Source organism: Adelges cooleyi, unplaced genomic scaffold, assembly GCF_023614345.1.
Source record: "Adelges cooleyi isolate 19-005CV unplaced genomic scaffold, UGA_ACOO_1.1 ACOO_flye_CR_arks_rails_tigmint_CR_PRNA_108, whole genome shotgun sequence".
In the NCBI taxonomy this organism is placed as follows: domain Eukaryota; kingdom Metazoa; phylum Arthropoda; class Insecta; order Hemiptera; family Adelgidae; genus Adelges; species Adelges cooleyi.
Genome location: NW_026095761.1, coordinates 3165274 through 3191986, shown reverse-complemented (window position 1 = coordinate 3191986; position 26713 = coordinate 3165274). Strand labels below are relative to the sequence as shown.

At 32.1% G+C, this 26713-nt stretch overlaps 1 protein-coding gene across 1 annotated transcript in view; it reads right to left on the bottom strand.

Moving 5' to 3' along the window:
• Positions 1–245: 245 nt before the first annotated feature.
• LOC126847463 (innexin shaking-B) overlaps positions 246–26713 on the bottom strand; it is a 39124-nt gene continuing 12656 nt past the window's right edge. Inside the window, exons 3-6 of the mRNA XM_050587703.1 lie at positions 15237–15456; positions 11473–11761; positions 8097–8385; positions 246–782 (exon numbers count right to left, since the gene is read on the bottom strand). Coding sequence (XP_050443660.1) covers positions 8145–8385; positions 11473–11761; positions 15237–15456 — 750 coding nt within the window. The 3' untranslated portion in view covers positions 246–782; positions 8097–8144. The remainder of the gene's footprint in view (positions 783–8096; positions 8386–11472; positions 11762–15236; positions 15457–26713) is intronic.

The following is a 26713-nucleotide window of genomic DNA, read 5'->3' as shown; positions in this document are numbered from 1 at the left end:
CATTTAAGTTGAAATTTACTAAAAAAAACTAAACATAAATCTCAGGTAAACATTTGACTTTTTGTCAATTTTACTTCTTAAAAAAAAAAATTCTGATTTCTTTTGAAAAATTATAAGAAACATCTTGAGGATAGTATGAAGAACACTGGGGAAAACAGAGAAATAGGTTAAAATACATTTTTAACTTTTTGTTTTATTATAATATATACTTATAAAATATGATTAAACTATAAACAATACAAGATATTATGCGGTATGATACAAAAAGTGTTTATTAAAAAAACAGATGAACAAAAAACATCATAGTACAGTTTTTTATCGAGCTTTTCTCGATATTTTTTTAAAACGTGACTAATAATATTTCCTGTTATAATTATTAATGTATCGGTAACCTACTCTTCATAACATGACAATATCAACGAAAGACGGCGGGCTATATCGTTTAAAAAAGGTTTTCACAGTAAAAAAAAAAACCCCCTCAACGTAGCGTCTGATAAAATAAAATTTACTTTATAATCGCTCAATTAATTTTTTTTCTTTCAATCTTTTTGACAAAACTTAACAATATTCAAAATTACAATAATTTTCCTATTAAACAACAACATTTTCACGCCGTAGTGTTGCCGTCCAGACACGCGTAGGTATTCGTTCCACATCCGAAGGCAGTAAATTGTATTTTTTTTATTTTTTATATTTTTCTAAGGCCGATAATAACTTGTTCTGCGACACAGGACCACTGAGTCGTTCGTCCCGATTAAACAGCGATCGCGTTTACCCTGTAACTATAAAAAAAAAAACAATATTTAATGATTCACTATGACGTTATTTTTTAAAGATAATTAGGTATCGGTTTAGCGTTAAACTGTCAAGACAAATTTAATCAGTAGAGTCATTGGGAGGAGACAGGGTGGTCATATGGCCCCTTGCCGGTTATGAGCTGACGTTCGGCCGGTTAGGTTAGGTTAAGTTTATCACCCGGCCACTGTGTTTTTGTGCACTAAATTCGTCAATGAGCTTGGTCAACGCTCTGGTGACTGTAATAATGTAATTTTATGACTTTTTTAGTTTTGTCTTTACTCTATACATAAATAGTGTGTCTTGCTTCAATCTGAATTTCAATCCAATAAAGAATTCATACAAAAATAATAATTTAAACTAATTTGACGGTATTTATAATATCTTTTCTATTTCCAACAATTTAAATTAAATTCCTTATGCTTTTCCAGAAACTTAAAAAATACTTACAGTACTGTAAATACATTGCCACTGAATTTATTTAGAATTTGTACAATCTACAATTATTTACTGCAATGAAATCTCGGGGGAGGGGCTAAACGTATAAATAAAGATAACCATGTCTGGACTAATGAGGTTATACTGAACACATCGTTTGATACACAAACCGAGAATGAGTGAGATATAGATCCTTTAATATGTAAAACGTCTTTCAATTGGACGTCTTATAAAATAAATATTTACTATAAACATTATGTGAAAACAAAAGTTATACTAGTGAGAGTAACATGGATGTATAAGATGAGATTTAGAAAAAATATCAATTTAATTTTGTTTAAATGTAAGAAAATTATATGCAATTTTAGTGCTTCAAAAACTACAAATTATTATTAATATGTTCTAAAATGTTTAACTGATGTATATACATACTAAATTCCATTTGATATTTTATTATTTTTTTTTTTAATGTAAAAAACATTGAACTCTTAACTTTATCGTAAGTATTATTGATTGAATGCTGTTGTTTGGGAAACACATAAAATGAAGAACACGCACATGGGTGTACATGCAATCTGATTTTTATTCCATAGGATGCAGTAAAAAAGGAACGCGCATTACATAATCCAAACAGCTAAATTATATTTATAATTTATACATATTTTTTATGCCGTCGTAAACTTGCTTGAGCACAAGAAAATATTTAGAAATCGAGATAAATTGTTGGGGACAGTCGGTATAATTTTTTTTTCGATTAAATAACGTGGTGCACAAAATTCAATGAATATTACCATAGGAACATATTAAAGCAATGCTTAAAAAACGTTATTAATAATGTTTTAAAAAATAATCAATAAATAGAAAACAGAAAATAGAAAAATTGCAACATAAAATAATCTAAACGTATCAGAAAACGTAGAAAAAATAAGAACATTAAAAAATGGATTGCTACAATAACACGATATAGAAAAAAAAGTTGAAGGTATAATGTTTAGACAATAACATTAAATGACATTCAAATGTGCAATAACGTTAAACACTAATTTTCCAAAAAAATTAAGCATTGATCAAAAGTACTTTTCAGAATGCTTAAAATGTGAATAATGTAGGGTCATTCATTATAAGGATAAGACAATCATTTTTTCTTAAAATATTAATTGCAATTTTGTAGTTTTTCTTTTTAAAAACATTTTTGTTTATGTTTTTTTTACAATATTACGAAATTATAAAATATGTACTTTTGTTAGTATTTTCCATAGCTATATCAAATTTTAAAACAGTAAAGGGTATGTTAAATAAACTTTATGAGTTAAGATTGATTTGCTGAACGTTTTGATTGGTCGATGACCAGTCAAATACTCTAGAAAATAATGAAATTCCAATATTATCTAATATTGAAAAATTACATAAACAGAAGTGTCTCCAAATGGAAAGAGTACAAAATTGCAATTAGTTCTAAAGAAGTTGAGTGTCATATTCTACATTGGCCTAGGCGAAACGATCCGCCGACAATGTACAATGTGATGCAAGTCAAGTAACTGGGACGATAACGTGTCACAAAACGACATAAAGAAGCATAATTGTTTTTTACAAGACGTTCGTACTTGGTATGTTGTACGTTTATAATGTTATTACAACAAAATTGAAAGTAAAAATATCGTAAATACAGCATTTGTAAATAACGTAGCCCTGACATTTATCCGATCGACACGTGAAGGATTCCAGAATGAAAAAATCACAAATATTTCATCGGTCTAAATTGAATGTAATGAAAGTAACTACACCGGCGCAGTCGGATCCAACGGTTTTCTCCCTGTATAGTTAATATTATTGAAACGAGGCCAAAAGTAAAATTCGGTGGCAAAACCGATGGGTTCTCGTATTATATATTTTAATTTTTTATTTGATCATCTTTGATCATGGCAATATGGCGGTTACAGGCAATTTGCTAACATTATTTTAGTACTTCCCGTTTCTTCCGGAGGAATTCCTAAAGAAACAACCGTGCCAAAAATCAGAAAGGAAAAAAAAAGGATTCAAGTACATGAATTCCGTTGTAACGATTAAAATGCGAGATTTTTTTCCCCTAATACAAAATAATCGACGTTTCAGGCCATTGAATGTATATAATAATAATAATATATCGTACCTACGACCCATTGTGTGTATCCGGCGTTTAAGGCACGTCTTCATCGTTGTTTAACCCGTTTTAATTTTTATATAGTTATACCAATGGAGAAAGAGAGAGACAGAGACAACTGCAAAGCGACATCATTAAAGGGCGAGACGTGTGCTATGCAGAATTGAAGACAGTGTAAAAAAAAATCAAAATTCGATGAAAAAATATTATACAGTAGCTCTTAACAATATCTTTTTTTTATGGAAAAATTGTCTTTGATATACCTACAGCCTACGTACAAGTAGCATTTGATTTATTTTTACCTTTATTCATCTTTTTCCACTGAAAAAGCAAAAACTCATAAGCTAAGATCAAAACAAGATGCGGCCAAATGTCAAGAATGACGATGACTTATGTTAGCTCAGAGATTTGAACTCAATAGTATTTAGGTAGGAGGAGAGGTCATAAAATCACATACGTCATCGGCGTGCGATGGAGTTGGCGAAAAGTCAATGGCCAGTGAGAGAGAAAGTTCTATCCCATTTACATAACTTAAACGTTTGTGCACTTGCCCAAACATACAATTGTCGACAGTCGATTTTGTATTACAATATTGTTGCGCTCAACGCTTTGTATATTATATATAATGTATTTTCACAGTTGATAGAGCTCTGTAAAAATATTGAGAACATTTTAACATTGCCTAATATTATAAAATAACATAGTCTAAAGTTTCTCCAAAAAGAATAAACTACAAAATTGTAATTGTAACTTATGCGGCCTCAGGCCTTAGGGGTGCACAGGTTTTTCAAAAATTTAATTTTTTTCTGCATTTTCTTGAAGTATATTTATTTTTAATTCAGAAATTGTATTAATTTTATTTTATTTAAAAAAAAAATTTTGAAGGTACTTAGTTAAACTTAAAGTTTCATGAAAAACTAGTGCTTGACCGAAAGATTTTTTTTGGATCAATACTTTTTTTTATACAAATAATAAACAAGCAATTTTTAAAAATGCCGCCTTTTTATTAATTTGATGCAAAAAAAAACCTTCGATCAAGCACTATTTTTCATGCTTAGAATATTATGCTGTATAAATTCCATTGGAATCCGTCGAGTGGTTTTAATAATCTAGTGGTCACTGCAAGGCACTATTTGTAACAGAACTTTCAACAATCGAGCTAAGAAAAGCGGCACTTAAAGGCGGCGGTTAAATCAAAAGAAATTCGTCGGTTATCATAATGTCTATACGGTGGTTCTTCGAACCATTCACGAGATGATGAAATCGCTTGGCAATAAAAATATATATAAAAATATACATTTAAAATAAAAAACGCATACAAAATGCCGGTTCTCGGAACTGCGGTCCGACCAACACACGGATTGGTGTAACGCCGCTTAACATGACTTTTTTATTATCATTATATTATATATGTCGGTGCCATCATTCGACTGTCAAGATAAATCGTGTCTTGAAATAAAATCAAAAGTGGTATGCACACACACACTGCACATGGCCAAGGTCGACGACGAAATAAAATATGCAAACGACGAGGTGGAAAAAAAGTCATTAATTAGTTTCAAAAAAAAAAAAACGATACAATGTATTTGGGACAACAGCTGAACACCGTTTCTTGTACGGATATGTGTGTAATAAATATTATTATTATTATAATGCCGTGTGTTGTATAATAATAGAAGAAGAAAAAAACGTATAAACCCAATTTATTTTGAGTAAAAAAAAAACGCTCAAGTACAACCATTTACAAATAACATAACATGACGCGTACCATATGGAAATTACATAAGAGATTCAACAAAATTGTCGTTTCTCTAAGCCACGAATCCGGTAGTCGACATGCATACTCGGTTAGGAACTATTGTTTTTGATAGTAGTAGACATCATAAATTATTTTTTATACCACAACAAGTCAGCTGACATTTCCAATATTTTTTTAGTATCCGACAGTCGGGCAAAAATGAACTACCGTTTCCCGTAAGACATCATCGTTTCAGGCCGTGGTTGAGTATTGTTCAACGCTATCAAATCCAGATTTTTCGGTAAAGTTATAGTATTCACTAATTTAGGAGAGAATCCTAAGACCAACTGTTACCTAGCAAAAGAGTTGTTGTATTTGTTTTAATATTCCTATACAATTGACTGTACCTGAAAAACAGAAGGGTTCATGTAATTTTTCAGGAGAGCCGAAAAACTAATCTCTATATTATGTATTTTCTTTTTTTTAATGTCTTCATCGAATATTTAGGTAGGACTTTAGGTAAAAAGTCTAAAAAAAATTTTAATTTTCCATTAGGCTCTATGTTCATTTTTTTATTAAACTCTTCAAAAGTTCGATTCAATTTTTGCCCTTAGTGTATCAGGATATTTCGATTTTTGTTTTAGTGAACTATCTCGTTTGTGCCCAAAATTGAAATTGGCCACGGAAATAAGATATAAACTGATTTAATAGTCTGTAAAACGCACAACTCTTTGCAGCGAATTTTCACCGTCTTTGTCGAAGAGTCACCGACCGCGTTAATGAACCGAATCTGTTCTCCGGAAACGTTAAAAAAACTAAATCGTCTGCCAAGCTCGTCTTCCGGATTTGATGTCATTGACGCCGTTCCAAAAGCGGCCGGGCAAAGGTTTCAAAACACAAAAAAAAAAATGTATTTGTATCATCAAAAAGTTTGTCCGGAAATATAAACCACAATAATAATAATAAGCAAATGCACTCTTTATGCACGATCGTAAACGCAGGGTCGACACGCTAATTGCAAATTTTCAAAAATAACATCAACACATGTATATGGTAGTACGTTACAATCGCTGTGCGCTGGCCAACACACGACGTTAACACAACAGTTAATGATTTCAAAATCATTTATTAAACGTTTACTAGAGCAACGCCAAAATATGTACGCTGCACCACTGGAGAAAACCAAACCTATGCATGTGTTTAAAGAGAAAAAACGTTTTTTAAAAAGATGATTAGGTAATTCAACATATCAAATCGACATATAAATTCTATTGGGAGGGGGGGGAACTTTATATTGTTATAATTCTCACGAATGTATAAAAAATGTGTATTCATTTTCTAAAGGTACCTAAGAAAGTGCTCTTTTAAATTGTACCAACATTCATTTGGAAAATAATTAACGAAAAATGATAAAAATATCAAAATTGTAACAACTAACCCCGACCTGCCTATCTTAAGGGTTTTTGTGTAAAATGTTCGTGTACATTCTAATATCGAGACGGATTGAATCGCATAAGACAAATCGCACCTAACCTGACGTTGGAACTTGGACGGCATCCAGGTGCAATATGTTCCAAACAATTCTTTAGAGTGATGGAAAATCTTTAACACCGCCGCTAAGTCTGACATTGTCGTGACGTGATACTCGAATTTCGGTTGGCCGTGTGTGATGGAGGTCTCTCGTTTGAAAGAAGATTCGTCAAAGCAGAGCCTACATTTTTTTTTTTTTTTTGAAGGTGTAACAAATTGAAAACCGAGAACGGCCAAACGCCACACGCCAATAGGTCGACCGAACCCTCGAGAATACAGGATTATTATTAGCTATTTTCTATTGCATTGATTCTGTTTTGTTTTTATCATTTGTGAGCTCAATAACCCGGTTTCACGCGAGCAACCCGCAATCGAGTACACCTGTACCCGCTGAACTCGATATATGGAACGCGTATTGCCTATAGTCGACTGCTTATGAAAATGTCCACTAGTAGGAATCTTCATGCACAACGTGTATACATTTCAAACCTTATATTCGTTTTTTGTTGTTTTTCAAAAATGTTTAAAAATTGCTTATGGCTGGTTTTGAAAATAGTCGCCGCATTTGAACCACGAACGCGTCTGGAAAACAGTATAATATACTTAAGGAATAATTATTTTTAAGCTCATTTGCTCCAAAAAAACCTATGCCGGTCGAATGAAAGCGCGGTATTAGTTTACTCGGTTGGTTAATTATTACTGGTTGTTAATTAGTCCGGAGCGGCACCGGCATACATTTCGCATTGATCACGGTCATTCGGTCAGGTGAACCCATAGCAGGCGCACCCGATGGTGAATTCAGAGCGAGCAAACTTATAAGACCGTGTCATTAAATTAAAAATCGTTATTATTGTTGTTATTAAACTGTTTCGAGTCGATACGAACATGGTTGGACGCATGGGCGCTAAATACTGAAATGGAAACAAAAAGGAACCGGTACCGAATGAGAAGTGGATGGAAAACTCTGCAAGGCGAAAAAACGCGGTCAAATGCATTATTCATAGGATCGCAACATTTAATTTCGATCATTTATTATTACCAAGTTTTCACTGAAGTACTCACATACGGTTCAATATAATAAACGGTTTTTATTTGGTCCATAACTACAGGGCGATTCATTTAGGATAAGACACTCATTTTTTCTTAACATAGTTGCAATTTTCGAGAGCATACGCTGCGATTTTAAGAACTTATTACGTTAGTCACAGTTCTTAGATAGATGTCAACGAATAGGACACCCAACTAAACGGGAGAGCATCGCTTATGATAGTAGCTATACTGCTTGGCGATTTCTGTGGACTAAATTCTCAACTACAGACAAAATATGAAATCATAGGAATTAGGACGTCGTCGTCGTCGTCGTCTCATGACGTTAGCTGTCTTCGAGTTGACAAAAGAAAGCTTCAAATAATGATTGTTTTTCGTTAAAAAAATATGTACACCGTATAAAGTTACCAATAATTTGTTTGTTATCGAATTGAGCACAATGTATTGTATCAGCCGTCACGCGTCCACTGTACTGACTGTTGAGTTCTTGGTGTGATAAGCGTCCAGTCTGTGCGACAAGTCGTGCACGATATCTCTGAATATCACACAATCTATGTTGTCACCCAACACGTACAGCAGCATCCAGTCGCCCAGCTTGGACCTGCGGACTATGTTGCCGATGGCTTGGCGCTTGATGAGCCTAAACCTTATGCAAAACACGTACACTCGCATCCGAGGCGACACTATGATGATAAACCTGAGAAAAGAAAAATACATTTGAGAATATCAAAAAACAAAAAAAAAACAACACATTCATCTCTCCGCTACAAGGAAAAACATAGAATCGAGAATTTGTTTCCCCTCCCTAACCCACGGCTTTCATATCCCTTTTTTATCCCCTTCCTGATCTGTCCAATAGTCTTCTCCTTTTTGCTAACCTAAACCTTGCTGATCTCTATCAGGAACTTTTAATAGATGGATCTTATCACTGATCTCGTACCATCTGTCTCTTATTAAGAGCCGTTATCTGCACGGTCTCTCATCACTATTTTCTTATCGCTATCATTTATCAGCTGCTTGTTATAACTATCGGAAAACCCGTGAATATTTAAGATTATATTATTACACGCTAACCGCAATCGTCGTTTGTCAACAAAGTCAAATGGTTTTTTTTTCTTTTTCTTAAAACTTGTCAGAACAAACAACACAAGTACGCTCAGTTTTTGTACAAAAAATACCTACCAACGTTGTAATGTCATGGACTTTATGGACGAATCGGGTTTATAATGGACTATTTTAATTATATGTTTACTTGTATAATGCAAATTGCATTTTCGTTCGAGTTAAGCATAATAATGCCGACCTTGGCTGTAACCGAATCAACGACAATATCGTATTTATATTGATTCAACCCCAAGGTGAACTTAAATGAATACTACCATTATAATAATAATACATAAATTCGTATAATTATACCATACTATGACAATTAAATCAAAGGAAAACATGTATTTGGTAATTGGTTCAGTCTTAAAACGACTAAAGTCAACGAAATGAAAACAACTCTTCTAATAAAAACAATAGTACATTTATTTCTTCGTACATTATCACTATGTACCTTATTTTAAAAGAAGACAATTGAAACTATTAGTTTTGTACACATCATTGAACGAAATCGTAATTTAATAACCATAAAATGATTTAACATATTTTATAAATAGGTCCTGACCTCTTCAGTACTGATTACAATAAAAAATGTTAATAGTTGGAGAATTTAAGAAAACATTTATATTTTTTACTTAAAGAAAAATGCAAGTTGTTAGGTATCAGTGATGCGTGTTTAAAAATGTTTAAAAAAAAGAAATGAAATGACAAACTAACTAATGTTTGGCATGTTAATTGTAAAAAAAAATACTTAGATTTTCTACGGATACGCTCTGGAAGATAAGGAACAAATAACAATCCACGATGATATGGCTTTCTGAGTTCTCTTTTGATACCCACTTACTCGAACATTTAACTTGTACTTAAAAACAAAAATCATCAGAAAACAATAAGTTTCCTTTTCTTTTGTACAATATTATATGTTTTTTATTATTTAAAAATGTTCTCATTTTTTAGATCAAATTTGTACAGACCTTCATTATTATCTCTTCCACATTAATTTACTTTACCACTAATGCAGTTTCCTCGTGTCATGTTCGAATCATATAAGTCTATTCATAATTCGCGTTACCAACAGAAAATTTACCTTAGATACAGAATACAGACGCCTATTAATAGATAATATCATGATTTGTGCCTATTGTTTATTTGTAGTAAACACCGTTCAAAAAAAGCTTTAATAATTTCACCTTCAAGCTGAAACAAACCTGGGTGATACATTATAAGTTTTAAATATATAATATAAAATAAAGATAGATAGATAAAAAAATATAATACAATATAGTAGTATGTGTGAGTATATTGCACACGGCAGTTAATATATTGCTGTTCTCTAAGCGCTTTAACGATTTAACATGAAACGCACTGTTTTGTATTAAACATACACAAATTGACACTTAACTCGTAAAACCGTATGATATAATTTATTAAACGTTTGATGTGTGTAAGATACTATTTGTGTATATTTTTACTTACTACTATATTTATACATTAGTACATTAAGTACCTATACTCAGATAAAATAAATATTATATAACTCATTATAATATGTTGTAATATATTATATATAAATAATACCGAATAACGGTTCATAAAAAGAAGTTCAAAGCACCCAACTCGGTTCTTCGACAAGAAATATATGTAAGTGTACTATCATTGCCTACACACGGTTTTCATTCATGTAAAATTGATAGGTTAGATGTTAGTACCAGTATTACTTTTTAAATTTATCTTCCATAAATAGGCCAAGTATTGTAGCCCTGTCTCCTGTATTAAAGAATGAAGTGTTGTTTTCTCTTTACACAGCCAGTGCACTGTGCACTACTCAATTCGATTATTGTTATCATAAAATTAGGAGGTTGTCCATAAGAACAGACATTATTCCAGTTATACTCTACACAAAATGGTAGATACAAAATAAAATGGTACATACTATAGTATAAAAAAAGATAAATTATATATAGGACTATCAACATTTCATAAACCTGCTTATTTTTTTGATATATCAAAGTTATACAAAAAAAATATACCTATGTAAAACTTGTTTAACTTTTACTATACATATTTTTTCCCCGTTGGTAACTTATTGTTAAAAGGGGGCAAATTTTTCACCTTAAATGGCAACGTATACATTTTATTTTACTTTTTTGATTAAGAATAATTAACAGAATAACAAAAATAAATAAATTTTATCTGTTCTAAATTTTAAACACACATTTTTGTTAATGTTTTATTACAGTATTACAAAAATAGTAAATATTTACCTTGTTTAGTATTTTTCAGAGCTCTAATAACTTAAAAAAATAAACATTGCTAACTTATTCAATTAAGAATAATTTTCTGAAAATATTAATAGGTCGATAACCATTTTTGGATAATTACTTAAACTTTTACGGCTTTAAAAGTAGAAATTCAAAACTGGTTATCGACCGGTTAGCATGTTCAGTAAATCGCTTTTAATTAATGTATACCTCACCCATTAAAGTTTCAAAATTTAACCACCCTTATTTGCGTTACTATAGGTGAAAAAATATAATGCCAAAATAGTTTCACATATGTAATTTTTTACCATAAAAAAGTCAGCTGGTCCGTGACATTTTAAAAGCCCTGTATGATTACCTAATAAATTGGCAAAGATCGCACATGTTTCTACTCAGAAACGCACAAGCTAATTACGCACCTGTAAACAATCACGGCCGCTGACAAGGCTCCCAGAATTAAGAACCAAAACCATAGGAACACATAAATCTTCTCGTTGACGGCGTTCAGAGGAAGTATGCATATCGCGTCGTGGGTCTCCACCTCGCCGGAAACGCCAAACTTGTGGAATATGCATTTGGTCATCCTTGGGAATATGTAGATCATCGGGTCGATACGGTCTTCCTGGTCGCTATCCAGAAACCGGATGACGTCCACCCCGAACGTGAGGAAAGCGCCGTCGAAAAAACGGTTCATCATGAACATTTGTCCTGTTATCGACCAAAACAAACGGTTATTGAAATGTAAAACCTCGTCAATGATAATATAATTAGTTTATATAATATAAATGATAAGAACTTAGTAACATTGGTTAATAAAATAAAAAATAAATAAAATGTTTTAGCTTAGATGCTGGCTGAGAAAACTGTTGTTTTTTAAATGATCTGTTTTAATGGATTTTTTTGTAGCTGGACCCACTATATTATCTTTTAAACCGATATCTCCGGTTAAAGTATATAGGTCATACATTTTACTTGAAATGTACTTTATAGTGGGCCTAATGTTCACCACTCCTTTTTTAAAATTGGGATAAACGTCCAAAAATTGTACACAAATTTTTCAACATGAATCTAAGGCGAGCTATAATTTTTTTTTTAATAGTCAAATGAGTTCAAAAATTGTATGCAATATTCTTTAAATCGTTCTTTATCTATGTACGTTCTTAAGATAATGTCACCCGAAAAATAGTTTTTTTTTTGTGAATAAACTATAAAAACTCAAAATTAATTTTGTTATTAGATTAATTAGTACTTATAATGATGTTTAGTGGGTTTTATTGTTTTAGCAAATCCCCCGACAATTCTGTTTTTTTTTTATTTACTTTTAACCCCCAATTTACCGATTTTGAATACTTATAAATACCGTAATCTGCAATTAAGTATTTATTAAAACGGACAACGTTTATTCGATGCTGTCGGCTGTTCTTAGGAACTTGCTAACCGAAACGCTTTTAATTTTTCTAAGTCAACAATAACTATAAAATGCAATCATTAATAGTTATATGTAATTTCCTATTTTAACGAGCCGTTGTTCTTTACTGTTGTGAACAAAATAACCGCGAGTTCACTGACAGGGGCTCTTACTTTTATTTATGGAATGCCGACATGTTTTACTGGACTTGCATTACGGGCCGGACAAAGTGTGTATGTTTTACCCGTCGCTTCATAAACAACGGACTCGGGTTCGAATAGGTGTTAAAAAATATAATCGAACAACACTATAAACATTAGGGCGTCGGTCAAAGCCGTAGATCTTAAGATTTATTATCATAACGGTGTTCGGCGGTGTAGAAAAGTGCTCACGGCCAAACAAACTGACAAATGCGGCGGTGGTGGTCATAACTTAAAACAACTAAAGTTAATTGACGGCTAATTCGCAGCGGTCTAGGAAATCGGTTTGTCCAGTACCTGCCAAAACAATGTACTTGCGGTTCCATAAGCAACATGAATATACCCTGGTTGTGCGGCCTACGTGACCACAGGCACAGATGGTACAGAGTATACAGGATGATTCGTGGAGAATAAGGCCCTCAGCTTTTCTTAAAATAAATGCACCGTTTTTCTCTTTGGAGACATTTTGGTTTATGTTACTTCACAACATTCAAATTTGTATCTTTTTCCAGAGCCTGGTAAAGTACATCATAAATTAACTTTCTATATTAAGAAACAATTGCTGAACATTTTGACTGGTCGATAACCAGTGTTTGGATAATTACTTTTGAAGTTACCAATGTTTAAAAAGTTAAGACTGGAGGTGGACTACGGTTGAAATAATCCTTTTCGACATTTAAAATTTTAGTAACTTTAAAAGTCAAAAGATAAAAATTTGAAAATTATCTTATACTATAAAATTACATGTCTCTTCCTAAAAACTACAAAATTGCAATCATGTTAAGAAAAAATAAGTTTCTTGTCCTTAATGAATCACCTAGTAAACGTCGGTAACGAAAAATTGACATATTTTTAATTTGTGTCACAACAATTTACTGCAATGAAGTGCAATTAGGAAATGATAAAATATAGCATGGAAGAAATAAACGTAGATCATAGTTAATAAAAAAACCTGAGTAATTATAGACTTACACAAAAGACAAGAGAAATGGCCCTAAGCGCATGGAATTTATATCAACGAACTATAAATTAGCATATTGGGTGCAATTATTCGTCTCGGCTATTTCTACAAGATTCTAATTTAATAAATAATAATAGTCAAAATAAAAATGTTTTTTATATGTATATCTTTAATGTATGGTAAAATAATTATTAATTTGACAATACCAAAGTCATTTGTCCAAAAAGTTTGCAAGAGAAAACTTAATCGAACAGGTTGTCCTGCGTCAAGTCAATTTTTTATTTATAAGTCAAATAAAAGGAATAACAAATAACCAAGTCAATTTAAATTGTCTCTTCAGAATGTCTTACCAGAAACTTGCTCCATAAAAACAATAGTTAATGATTGAATTTTTTTTTGTGTTTGACTTTGAAAAAATCAATCACTGGAGTTTTAAACACAATATTAAATGGATATCATTAGAAACTATTTAATTTATTTTGTAGAATGTTACAAAACGTTAGTAAAAATACAAGATAAACTATGACAATAACTAACTCAGTAGCTCACCTTCCATATTATTTAAGACTTACCAAGAATTTTTTTTAGAATAGGCCCCAAGGAATTTAATGGCGCCAACGCAACGCCCTGGCATATTTTTAAGTGTTTTTTTTTTTTGCATTTATTTATAGTTACCACAAATATGTTTAATTTAATTCATTAAAAAGAAAAAAAAACTCTATACAAATAACCAGATACTATAACAGGCGCAAAGTTGGAAGTCCGTTTTTTATAACATTTCACGAAAGACAAAAAAAACATTTTTTTTCCATTTTTTTCTCCTCCAAGTTTTATTTCATTAAATCTCATTAATAAATTTAATTTAATATACTTAATATTTTATTAAACATTTGATTTGAAAGTTTAACGTCTTAAGGGTTTACGAACTTATACTTTATGGTTCCTCAATTACAAGTCCATGTATACAGGACTCTGAAAAATAAAAAATCGAAGAAGCTGCGTTCAGAAAGCACTTCGACAACCATAACTTCACAACCACTCGTCTAAGTTTCTTCGGCCCGTCCCAAGCCCGTCTTATTTCCGCTTGTTGTATAGACAATAACAGTGGCGTATACATAGGTGTGTTTCGGGGATATGACACCCCCCCCCCCTGACCGTATCATAAATTATTAATTTAAACATTTTTAATATTTTAGTATAAGGTCTATAGTAAGATGGATTTATCGAAACCTAATGTTTATATGAAACTTTTTTTTTTTATAAATCTACCTATTCATATATTATATTTAAAAAATGACTACATACAATTTTTATGAACACGGTTATTATAATAAATGACACCATCCTTGATGAAAAAATCCTAGATACTGGATAGTAACGATAATATAATAATAAACAGACACTTTTGCTAAGTTCTGCGGTAGATTTCCGACTATTGTCGATATTATTTTATACAGAGAAAGGTCGGCGAATATCGTTACAACCTTTTTCGATATACACACAACGAAAAAACATGATTTACTGTGAATAATTTCCGGAGGCAAACCCTTCCCACCCCCCCCACGCGTGCCGCCGACCTAAGCCAAACCGACCGTCGCACTTGCATGTACTTACCCACTACGTTGAGCAACGCCAACAGTTCGCACAGGTAATACCTGTATGTCCACCAGTTATGGTATCTCAGGTTCTCCCACAGATAGTCGAGCAGTATCTTTTTTTTCTGCTTCTTCTCCGCGTCCGTGCATATGGCCACGTCCAGGTCCATCATGAGCGCCCGGATCTTGCCGCCCTCCCAGAGTTTCCACAGCCACCTGGGCGCGTAAAACAGTATCGCCTGCGGACAAACATATATGGGCGAAAAAATACATTATTATCGTTTGAAACTTAACGATGGTGCGAAACAGAACCCCCCTCTGATAGCTGGTTGGAGTAGAATACCCACTCTACATGATTAATACACGTATACAGGATGATTCAGTAAGGAAAAAACACCGGTTTTCTTTTAAAATAATTTTGCAATTTTGTTTTTACAATAGTATGTGCAACTTGTTATCTTGTTTACCCACTGTGTAACTTTCTTAATAATACTGGACCGAATTGCAACTCTATAAATCACAAATTCTATCTAGTCGGCACCCCTAGGGTGATAAAAGTTGAAAAAAGTTAACTCCTCCGCCCTCAAATTGGACGTAGGATTTTTTTTTTTAATGGGTTTTAGCCCTAACTATAGGACCTTTTAGTTGACAATTTGTCATTAGGTAGAACTCGTACAATAAAAAACTGCGTTTTTTGCATGTTTTGTCAATTTTAACATAAACACGTTACCTACAACTTATCAGGTCGTGTATATTATATTTGTATAGACACCTACTTAGAGTGATCTTATTAAGTTCTTGTACGTTTTTTAAAAAAAAATTGTTTTAATCAAATTTACCCAAAAAATATAGTTTGGCCAATTTTGAAGACTTGCACTGAAATCCAGAAACTATTTAGAAATTACTTATTTGAAAATCACATTCAAATAAATACTTCGATAATAATCTGTAGATGCTGGATTGTACTGGTTTAGACTGTAATTGGTTTAAACTGTGCTGGATTCTTACTCTCCACACATTCGCGTCGAAGCATCGTATTTGTTAGTAGATAAATATAATATAATAAGTTATTGTAATAAACTTTTGTTCGATTTTTACTTTTTCCACGACAGTAGTTAAATTGTAAAAACCATCTGCCCTTGCGTACGTTTGAAATTTTAATAACTGTACAACCTTAAGTTTTTTTGAGACCTCTATTAACTTTTGAAAGACTTTACTATGTTGAATTCATTTTTAAGAATTAGGAATATTTTACAGGAAATTGTGACTAATCAGTTTTGGATAATTACTCTTAAAAGTCACTAAAGCTAAAGTGGTAATCCAAAACTGGTTATCGACAAAGTGCAATTATTACTCTATGGGGAAAACCGAGAGTCCTAAATGAGTGTACTTAATGAATCGCCCTGTACACGGTGTACACACTACAAGATGAAATAATATAACACGGTCGTGTGTAAGTATAAGGCGTGAGTCCCTGAGTGCACATGATAATAATAATAATATGTATACAATATCGCGATAATGCTAAAGCGATCAATCATTTTTGCGCGGTCCGAAATTGGCCAAAGTCCCGTGCACACCCCACTCCAAACTTACCAGCTGTAAAAACTTACACGGTTTTTATTGGCCGGTATATTAAATATAATTAGAAGTAAATTTATATTTTCTTTGGCACCATTGTCGTAGTTTTGGCACCGGTTCAGGTACATTGTGTGTGTGTGTGTGTGTGTGTCGACCCGAGAGGAGAATATTATTATCATGTTGTGTTTTGTCTCGAGTTGTCGTTGTGGTTTTTTATTTTTATTTTTGGTCAGCGATTGAGTGATTTACGAGACCCTCGAGGGAATAGTCCGAATTATCCACCCGGGAATGATAAATGCGACGGACGGACGGACCGTCTGTCAACGGCTGAGCGAGAATTAGTCACTGGTTCCTGCCTGGTCAAACGTCTTAATTAGAATACCGTCTTGCACGGCCGAGCCGAGCCGTCCAGCCAGTGCAGCGGTCCAGTTGAATTAATTTAAATTAAAAGATATTTTCTTTAAAAAAAAAAAAAAACTTTTTTTTATTATACTTCCGCCGTGCCGTTACAAAATAAACACAAGACAAGGAGTTAAGTTAAAAGCACTATAGCGACACCTCAATCCGTCAAGTTTCTGGAGTTGGCATACATTTACTGAAAACGTCTCATTATATTATTATTACAAAACAAAACATCACAATGACACAATTAAACCCGTAAATTACAAACGAAATAAATTAAACGCTTTGGCGTCTGGAACTCCTACTTGGTCGACTTTCATACTAGAAATACACTTTATCTACTATTAAATATCGCTATAATGTAACAGTCATAGTCACCGGCCCCGTTTAGTCTATACGATTACAGTTGAAAAACGTTGCAAGTTGATATTTTTAGCCGAGCAATATGTTAAAGCTGTTCCTGTTGTTAAGACTTTGGTAAGCATAAGTAAGCACCACGTGTACCTGACAAACGTGTCGAATACACACAGTTAAAAATTGTTTTCGATAATTCAGAAATTATTGTAATCATATGCATTGCACTTAATTTTAATGGAGTCATATAATAAAGTCATGAGAAGATATTGTAAGTGGTTTTTTTTAAATATATTACCTGCCTACCAGTTAACCTGAGAAACCTGTAATTATAAATTATAATTTGTAAAGGTCATACATACAGTATGAGTAATGGAGACCGCTACTGTCATGTTCACAACGTACAAATCGTTTTGGTTTTTTTTATTATATTATATCATATTATTATATATATTATAAATTGAAGTGCATAAAAATAGTTAACTATGCTTAACAATTCTACATAGTATAATAGAACATTGTGATCTATATATAATAGAACATTATCAATGTTCCTATACATTATAACTATACAGTAAAAAAAAATTGTAAATAGATCATTTATTTTGGAAAAAATGATTTAGTTGAACAAGGAAAAGACAGCAATAATATTATTATCCATTAGGTTTTATCATCAATATATTCTTCTGTTTAACTAGTTTTTTTTTAATAGATCTAACTCAAATCAGAAGTGAAAAGAAGAGCCCTCCTGTGAAACAATAACAAATGGTTTATATTGTACATGTACTTTAAATTAACACTTTTTTAAGTAATACATATTTTACTATAATGTCGTGGATTATGTGTTATTTTGAGCCATTATGTTGTCTTATCGAATTCTAAACCTGTTAATAATTATTGTTCACATGTTTCTTTGTCTTGTCACGCGAATAAATAACCCCATTATACAGTGCAAGTACTGCAGTAACTTAGATAGTTGTTACTAATTATATTTAATATAACAAAAGTATTTTAAAAAAAAACTCTTAATTTCTTTTTAACTTATGTTTTCAATAACACCATGTTGCCGTTGAGTTTGAATTAATAAACCATCTGATAGACATACTCGTTAGAGAAACGTTTGATCTTCGATGATTGAAATTTAAATTTAAAAACCCTCTATCCAATCATAGACTTAGAGCCGATCCATCGGCCAGATGTTTTTTTTTAAATCGGGGACATGACAACTTATTTTTCTATTGATAGAGTCGTCTGTCCGACGCGACAATAGCCACCTGCACATTTTTCATCGTACACACCCACAAAAAATAACTTGCTTTGGCAGATACTATAATGTATTAAAAAAAAAAAAATCTCTCGTTAAATTAGTCGTTCTTGTATTATGTAATATGTATATTATGTTAACCTTTAATCAACTATGGTAAAAAAAAGTAGGAGCACTGTTATACGCCAACACAAACAAGAAACGCAAATCCAGTTTTGTAGATAACGCAGAGAGAACGTCTTAAGAGTTAATCGATTAGTCACTATTTTTATTTTTTTTTTTATGTTTTTGCATAGTGTTTATACACACCAAATATTTTTACTTTCAATAGTGAGCATTTTTTTTTTTTTTTTGAAAACGGTTACAGCATATTTTAACGCGTAAAATGTTTTTATTAAATCATTATCAATTGTAATGCCAAACATGATAAATGAATATGAAAACGGTTAAACGTAAAAACGCGGTTGAGGTGTCTAAAAAAAGATATCGAAAACATTTTTTTATATTATAATATCAACATTGATTGTAAACTATAGTTATAATTATAACTATATTGATAAACTATAAACAACAAAATATGTTTCAAAACGAATCTATTTTCAATTTTAGATTCACATGACTCTTTATGGCTGTCGTAGAAAGCCATTTGGTATTTTTATTAATTATAATGGATAATAAAAAAACTACATTAATAATTGTATTTACAAATTTTAATTGTGAAATAAACTGTTTATAATAAATATAAATGCAAAATGTATATTAATTACTATAAACCTTTAATTCAAAATGTGTGTAATAAATAATTTGTAAAAAAAAATTTAGGTGGGTAAAGCTGTAGAAGAAATTTGGGTTTAGGACTAACATTATATAGAGACACTTGATAAATTTCTCGTACAAATATTGACTAGACCTAACTGTTTTTGACAACGATTTAACATAAAAACAACGGAGATTCGAAATAAAAGAGCTTTTTTTTTATTCCTGATATGAGAACAGTGATAAGGGACAACTTATCATGGCTCCCGATGAGAAGCAATTGGGAGAGATCAGTTAGGTATAGGTTAGATTTGGGTTACATAGATCAGAAATAGGAGGAAAGAAGGGGATAGGACGACCGAGGGATAGGTCAGAGAGGAGAAGCTAAAAACATGATTCTATGTAATTTTTTTTTTTTAACCGGGAAATAAATGTTCTATTGCTGACCATATTTCCATAAGATATTATCAGACAAATATTTATACATTGCTAAGGTTTCACGTTTATTTATGAAGGAGGTTTAATTCATGATCTTTGAAGGTTCCAAATTCGTTCCAAGTCTGTAACTGTTTAACGCACTTGTTAAAGTTTCTAGCTAACATATATTATTTATTTTGTCAAAACTAAGTCAAAACGTAGGGACAAAACGTCATAAGTGTTGCTTTTAACGACCTTTGGGTGACTCGCAAACGCCACAAATCGATTTGTAAAGTTAATACCCCAAACGTCACGAGTTGGTGTTTCAAATAATATTAGCTTTTTTATTTCTTATGAGCATTACTACTACATACATACAGGTACAGGTAAATCTTCGGGTGGTCGCAATAACAATGTTTTTTTTTTTGCAGCTGCACGAGTAATATTTATATATTATATACATTTTTTTTTTATTGCGTCGTAAAACAAAAAAAATATTTTTTACTTTTATTTTTACCGTTGAGATTTTTTTTTACTTTTCCCAAAAGAAAATTACTACAGTATCGGTCGGTGCGCTGCCGGCAATCGTACTTGACCTACAATTATTACTATTCGACCGACGAGCCGGGTTTATTTTTTAATTCCTCTCGATAAGAAAAAAATATCCAAGTTAAATACATTATGGCGTTTGTATTTGTTTAGACAGAGCGCACTGGAAAAACATCACTTGGCGTTGTATATTTAGGTATATGTTTTTAATCCGCACAGACAGTTTACACGCGGACAACAATCTCGTGTGTGTACCAAAACGGAATCGGTTCTAAATATAAGTGACGCTGCCCGAAAATAAACAACTTCCTTTATTTGAATGAATAATTTTTTTTTTTTTTGGAAATGATATGATATAATATGATTTGAGTTTGGAAAGAGTCTGTGTATTACCTACAACCTTATAAGCGTTTAAAAGCGACAGATAGTTAATTCTAAGCTCATTAGAAAGAGCTTGTCGAAAAGATAAAAAAATATGAATAAACAAATTAAAAATAAACTATTCAAGGTTTTATTACAATTAAAAAAATTGTTAATTTTAACTAAATTTTTCTTTAGTCGCTCAGATCTCTGAAACCGTTGAACGGATTTTGTTATTTAGATTCTTAATAGAATCACCCGGGCATGAAGAAGTGAAGTTTCCTAAAAAATCAAGAATGTCTACACGTCTACCACGACTTGGTAAGCGTTTTTTTTTCAACCCATTCACTTGGCTATTTTTTTCTCCAAACTGATCGTCGACTATGGCCGTTTTTCTCCGTTATATGAATATTTTATCTCTTAATTAATTCATACAATTTCTTTCACATTATTTTTTATATTAGTTAAAAATTAGAATAATCCTTTTAGACACCAGCTGATCTAACGTTATCGTATTTGCACCATAACGTTAAATTTTGTCAAATCTAAAATAGATTTAAATTGTGTTAAAGAAAGAAATTTTAAGATACATTTGACTCTCAGGTAAATAACGTACCGTTATTCATTTAACTATACACGCGGTAATTATTAAGACATTATTGTACACCTTATGTCAATTTCTAGTTTTACCAATTCGTATGTTAAAAATCTAAGGGATAAAAGCAGAATATATCTGAAAACAAACCTTAAACCTATCTCCTAAAGCAATTAAAAAAAAAAACACAAAAATTATAATTATCATATTCATAACGACTTATAACGTATTGCCTTATACAGGTATACTATACCAGAGTTCATATCAAAGTGAACGTGTATAAAACTATAAAAGTGTAAAAATAATAAACGAAACGTCCAATTACGGTTTATGCCAACAAAAAAAAAACTCTTTTTTAATACATCGACATAGCCAAGAATGAATATTATTACAACGAGTTGTTGTACTAGTTTTTTCAGACCGCCAAAAAAGAGAAACAGTAGGTATACAATTAGTTGATTTAATGTACCGAAAAGTGAATATTGTTATTATCTTACGCGTTAAATAATGTTTTTTTACGGCGTCGGGTGAAATGTAAATTTTTAACTCGACCTGAACAACTTAAAAAAATTAAATTAGACTCTTAATTATTTAATTATTGACTACATGTTTTAAATAAAACCGCACTCCAGTAATTCTGGGTCCGTGACCACGAAATTAATATACTATTATTCAAATAACATGTCAAACTCAGGTTATGGCCAAAATAATTTTAAATACACCCATTACATAAATCACTACAGCTTTATTGTACAATATCCATACTCTACTTTGTTAACACACAATATAAAAATCATGTACATATGTTCCTTTAAGAGGACGTCACACACCTGTTATTTTCTTCATAAACCCCGCCTTGCGCGGATTAATTTTACAAAGGCTGTAATCAAAACTAAGAAACTAAATTTTTTATATAATACAGAAAACAGCATTGTCTGTGTTCTACCATCAACTTTTTTTTTAATATAACCATTGACGTGGATATATCCGAAAATCATTCATGTGATATGTCAATCCGCAAAAGTTTCAACACATTCATAACTATATACTACTAGCATTGTTTACTTATATTATTAAATGTTATATTTTAGCACACAGGCGCTAGTAATGTTCTAAAACAGTTTGTAATAATTTTAAAAATCGCTTTGTCGAGGACATCTAAATTTGAGATTTAATTTATTTTTAGACCATTATAAGCTTAACAACTTTGATTTTACTAGCGTTATAGCGATTCACCAACGTTTTCTCAGACCAATAGTTCAATAATTTCAGTAGGTATGTTGTCAATTCTAACTTATAGATTATATTAATACTCTTACCGCAACAATGGAATAAAATATAACACCATTGTAATACATGGGATTTAAAACGTTGAACTCGAGTTTAATATTTTATTGAGAATAGGAGAACGCCAAACTACTATTCAAAACCGTCGAGTTACGAGTAGAGTACCCATTTATGTTTTAAGTGATAACACGTATACTCATCAGTTAAATAGTCGAACTCGTTGTTTGACTAAGCGATTACAGTGGGTAAAGTATGACAATATTATAAATAGTCTCGAGTACTTGGACTTGACTAAATCTACCGCTCGCTCTTGTAGAAGTGGCCACGTTTAAGAGGACACCGACCTAAGTAGAATTTCCATCGACTCGCGCGGATCCCCCTCTCTCATAAGTGGACTCGTCTTAAGATTTTAAGTTAACATATTTTGGCGCACAACAGTCAAAAACAATACTCCGGCCATATTGTGTACACTCTCATCACTATGTGTTGAACTCTAAAAAAACAATTAAAGATAGTGCGATGTACTTGAACGAATCGCGGTAACAAAATATAATATAATATTTTATCTACATTTACAAGCTGCGAGCAGGTAATTTAAATGTGATTCACAAACGAAAGACAATAACCTCGAACGACACTGTAACGTTCGCGTTTACTTTAATTTATAAACACGAAAACAGAGTGTTAACATATTGTGTACGGCCGCGGTGTTAATCGAAATTTAAACTAAACGATTATATTATAAACGGAATCAAAAAAAAAATGGGCTATAGGCGCGAAGTGAACCGCCGGACGCATATAAAAAAAAAATATATATACTCGTGTAGCTGATTTAATTCATATCGTTTAAACAAATATATATTATACAAAGGAAAACGGCTTGCCGTCCGAGCCTAACGCAATTAACCGTATTCAACACGACCGCGACTCGTGTATAAATAATTTGCTAACGACAGAACATACAGATGTACGTGTCGGATGCTTAAAATAAACTTGAACACAAGTCCCGGCACCGTGTTGGCCGTGGTTGTACTTAAACGTGTCGGAAAAGTAAAAAAAAAATCTGTCGTCGGGCAATTTACGATCACTGCGAACCACAACGCGACAATATTGGGTTAAGGGTACAAAGATTTTTCAAAAATTGTTTCTCCGAGTATATAATATTTATTTTAAAACGTATTTATTTTGTTTTATTAAAAAAAAAAAAAAACCAGACAGTGAGGTCGGCGAAGTCACAAGTGTACAGGAATTCTTGTGACTGAAAGTGATAAAATCACTTATAAACAAACGCTTTGATGCGAATCTGCTAGGTTAGTAAGTTCAAACCAGCGCAGTCCAAACCAAGCACAGTAAGAAAAGTATTATACTATTATAAGTGAGTCAAAGAAGTAAGTTGTTACACATGCGTTGCCATAATTACCCATAGATTGTACATATTAACAATATAGTGAAAATATTTCCATTACCTGCTGACTCATGAGTCATTGGTGTAATTTCCCCCTTTTATAGCCTTGCTCTAGATCTGCCTTCAGTATAATTTTTAAACCTTATGTTCTACTATGCTCGAATAGGTGAAATAAAGATAAAGTTTCATCCCCTTCAAGAATGTTATAGTATCATTCTATATCAACTTTCGGTCTAATGTTCATATCTAGATCTCTAAAACTGCTTGAAAAAGTGATGAAAAGAACAATATGTCTATCCCCTCTAGGAGAAAAGGATGATGACCGTTTTAATCGGTTTATGATGGTATTAGAGCATAAAAACATATTGTCAAATCAACCGACGGCATTTTTCCCAACCCGAGTTAGTGCTAATTTCTGAATCTTGAATAATTCTCCAACGATTTGAGACCCCTTGGGGTACATATTGTTTGTAGCCACAAAAAACTAAGTTATTGCACTCTGGAGTAACAACCAATCTTTCGGCGAATTCACTTTGCCGACAAGACATCCCAGAGGACCTTTTTGCATTGACCTATTGTATCTATAATTTTACAACTCTAATAACATATCAAGAAGGTCAGGTATATAATATTTTGTTGTGCGGCAGAGGAAAGACTGTAGACGGCATCTGAACGCGTTGGGACTCGGGGAAACGACAAAAAGGGTATAATTATAATAATGGGTAGGTGGTGACCGTTGGACATCTCGGTAACTCTATTGTGAACGAAAACGTGTAAAAAAAATATCGCTAATAACAAGCTATAAAAAAAAAAATATACAAAATTCGACCGTTTTCCTCTCTAGAGACCGGACGGCGCGAGCGTCATACTTACATGGAAGCGGCGAAACGGTATTTTTAGACACAATAACCGAATATTATAGTAATAATAATAATAAAAAAACAAATACAAGCGAAGGGAGTGAACAATAATATAATATAATGACTCGGAGGGAAAGTTGCTTTTTTTACCGCCGACCGCCGTGGCCCTTGGCCAAATGGTTCACACGTTTAGTCTATTACACAGCGTTCATGTGTGTGTGTGTGCATGTCGTTTTTAAACTTTGCACGTGCGATGATCATTGCCAGGTGTCGGGTGTTTATTTTATTATGATTTTATTTTTTGGAAAAACCACACGAATCACACGGCAAGCAGGCGTCGTCCAAAAAAAAAAATCCCGCTACAACATAGGGGACTATTACAGCCCAGCTGTTGCTGCGGGGGAAATCCGCATTAGGCGTTTTCCTCTAGACTTAAATTATTTCTTTGTGCTTACAACATGAGTATTTGATTGTAAACATGTATAAACAATGCAAAACGTTGAAATCCACACGAAGAAGGAGGAAATCGTCGCCAGACCAGCGACCGCCGATTACGGTACACGCCACAAAAATAATACCTACTGTGCCTACCGTTGAACGGCGGATAAAATATTTAAAAGGCAAAACAAATTAGCCGTACCAATATGACGGCCGTAAGTAGGTACAATATTAATATGTACAAAGGTATGTATAAGTATAAATTTACCAAGGTTTATGTAGATGTACAAGTATAAATAATTGTGTGTACAGAAAGAACAGAAAGAAATATTAAGACAAAAATTGGCGATAATATTTTAAAGTTAAGTTAAGCTATACACGCATTAAATGTCATTATGATTACAAGAAAAAATATCTAAATGAGCAAATTTGTCAATTGACATTAACTTGTTGGCCGGTGAATTAATTGAGTAATTAGAGCGAATGTTTTGTGAGACAAAAAACTGTTATCTCTTTGTTACTAATATTTATTTGAAAATTAAGTTTCTCTAATAAATATTTGATTAAGATAATTTCTACAATTTTTCAGGAAAGTCACATTAGGCTGCCTTTTCACTCTAAACTTTAATTATACTTTATAGGAATCGCAAGAACTCATTTTCGATAGGTTCTAGACTTTGAATGGATATTATGGAATTGGGAGACCAAATGAGAACGGCATATTGCAACCGAGACCGAACCAAAGAAAAATATACATTTCTTAATGTAAGTTGGTGATAAAATTCGGCTTTTAAGAAAACCTACTATTGAAATTGTCTTAATTTTAGTTTAGTATCAAAAAAATGCCTAAATCATTAACTAATGATACGCGTTTTATCGAATAATTAACTAAGTCCCAGTTAAAAGCTAAATCAAATTTATTTTTATATACGAAAAAATAATTTTAGAACATTTATTTAAGTTGACTTCATGTCATTACATCTACACAACAATTGCAAAAGTTATCCAAGTCTGATTGTAGTTCTAAAGCGTGATTCGTTGATTTAATAGAATTATACATTTTGGCTCGGCTTGTTACTGTAAAAGCACTATATATATATATATATATATATTTAATTCACTTAACCAAAATATAATAGTTTGTCTAATGTGTTCGGTGGAGCTATTTGTTTTCAATTCAAACTCCGCATAAACAAATAAATAATCCGAGTTTTTAACGGATCGTTCG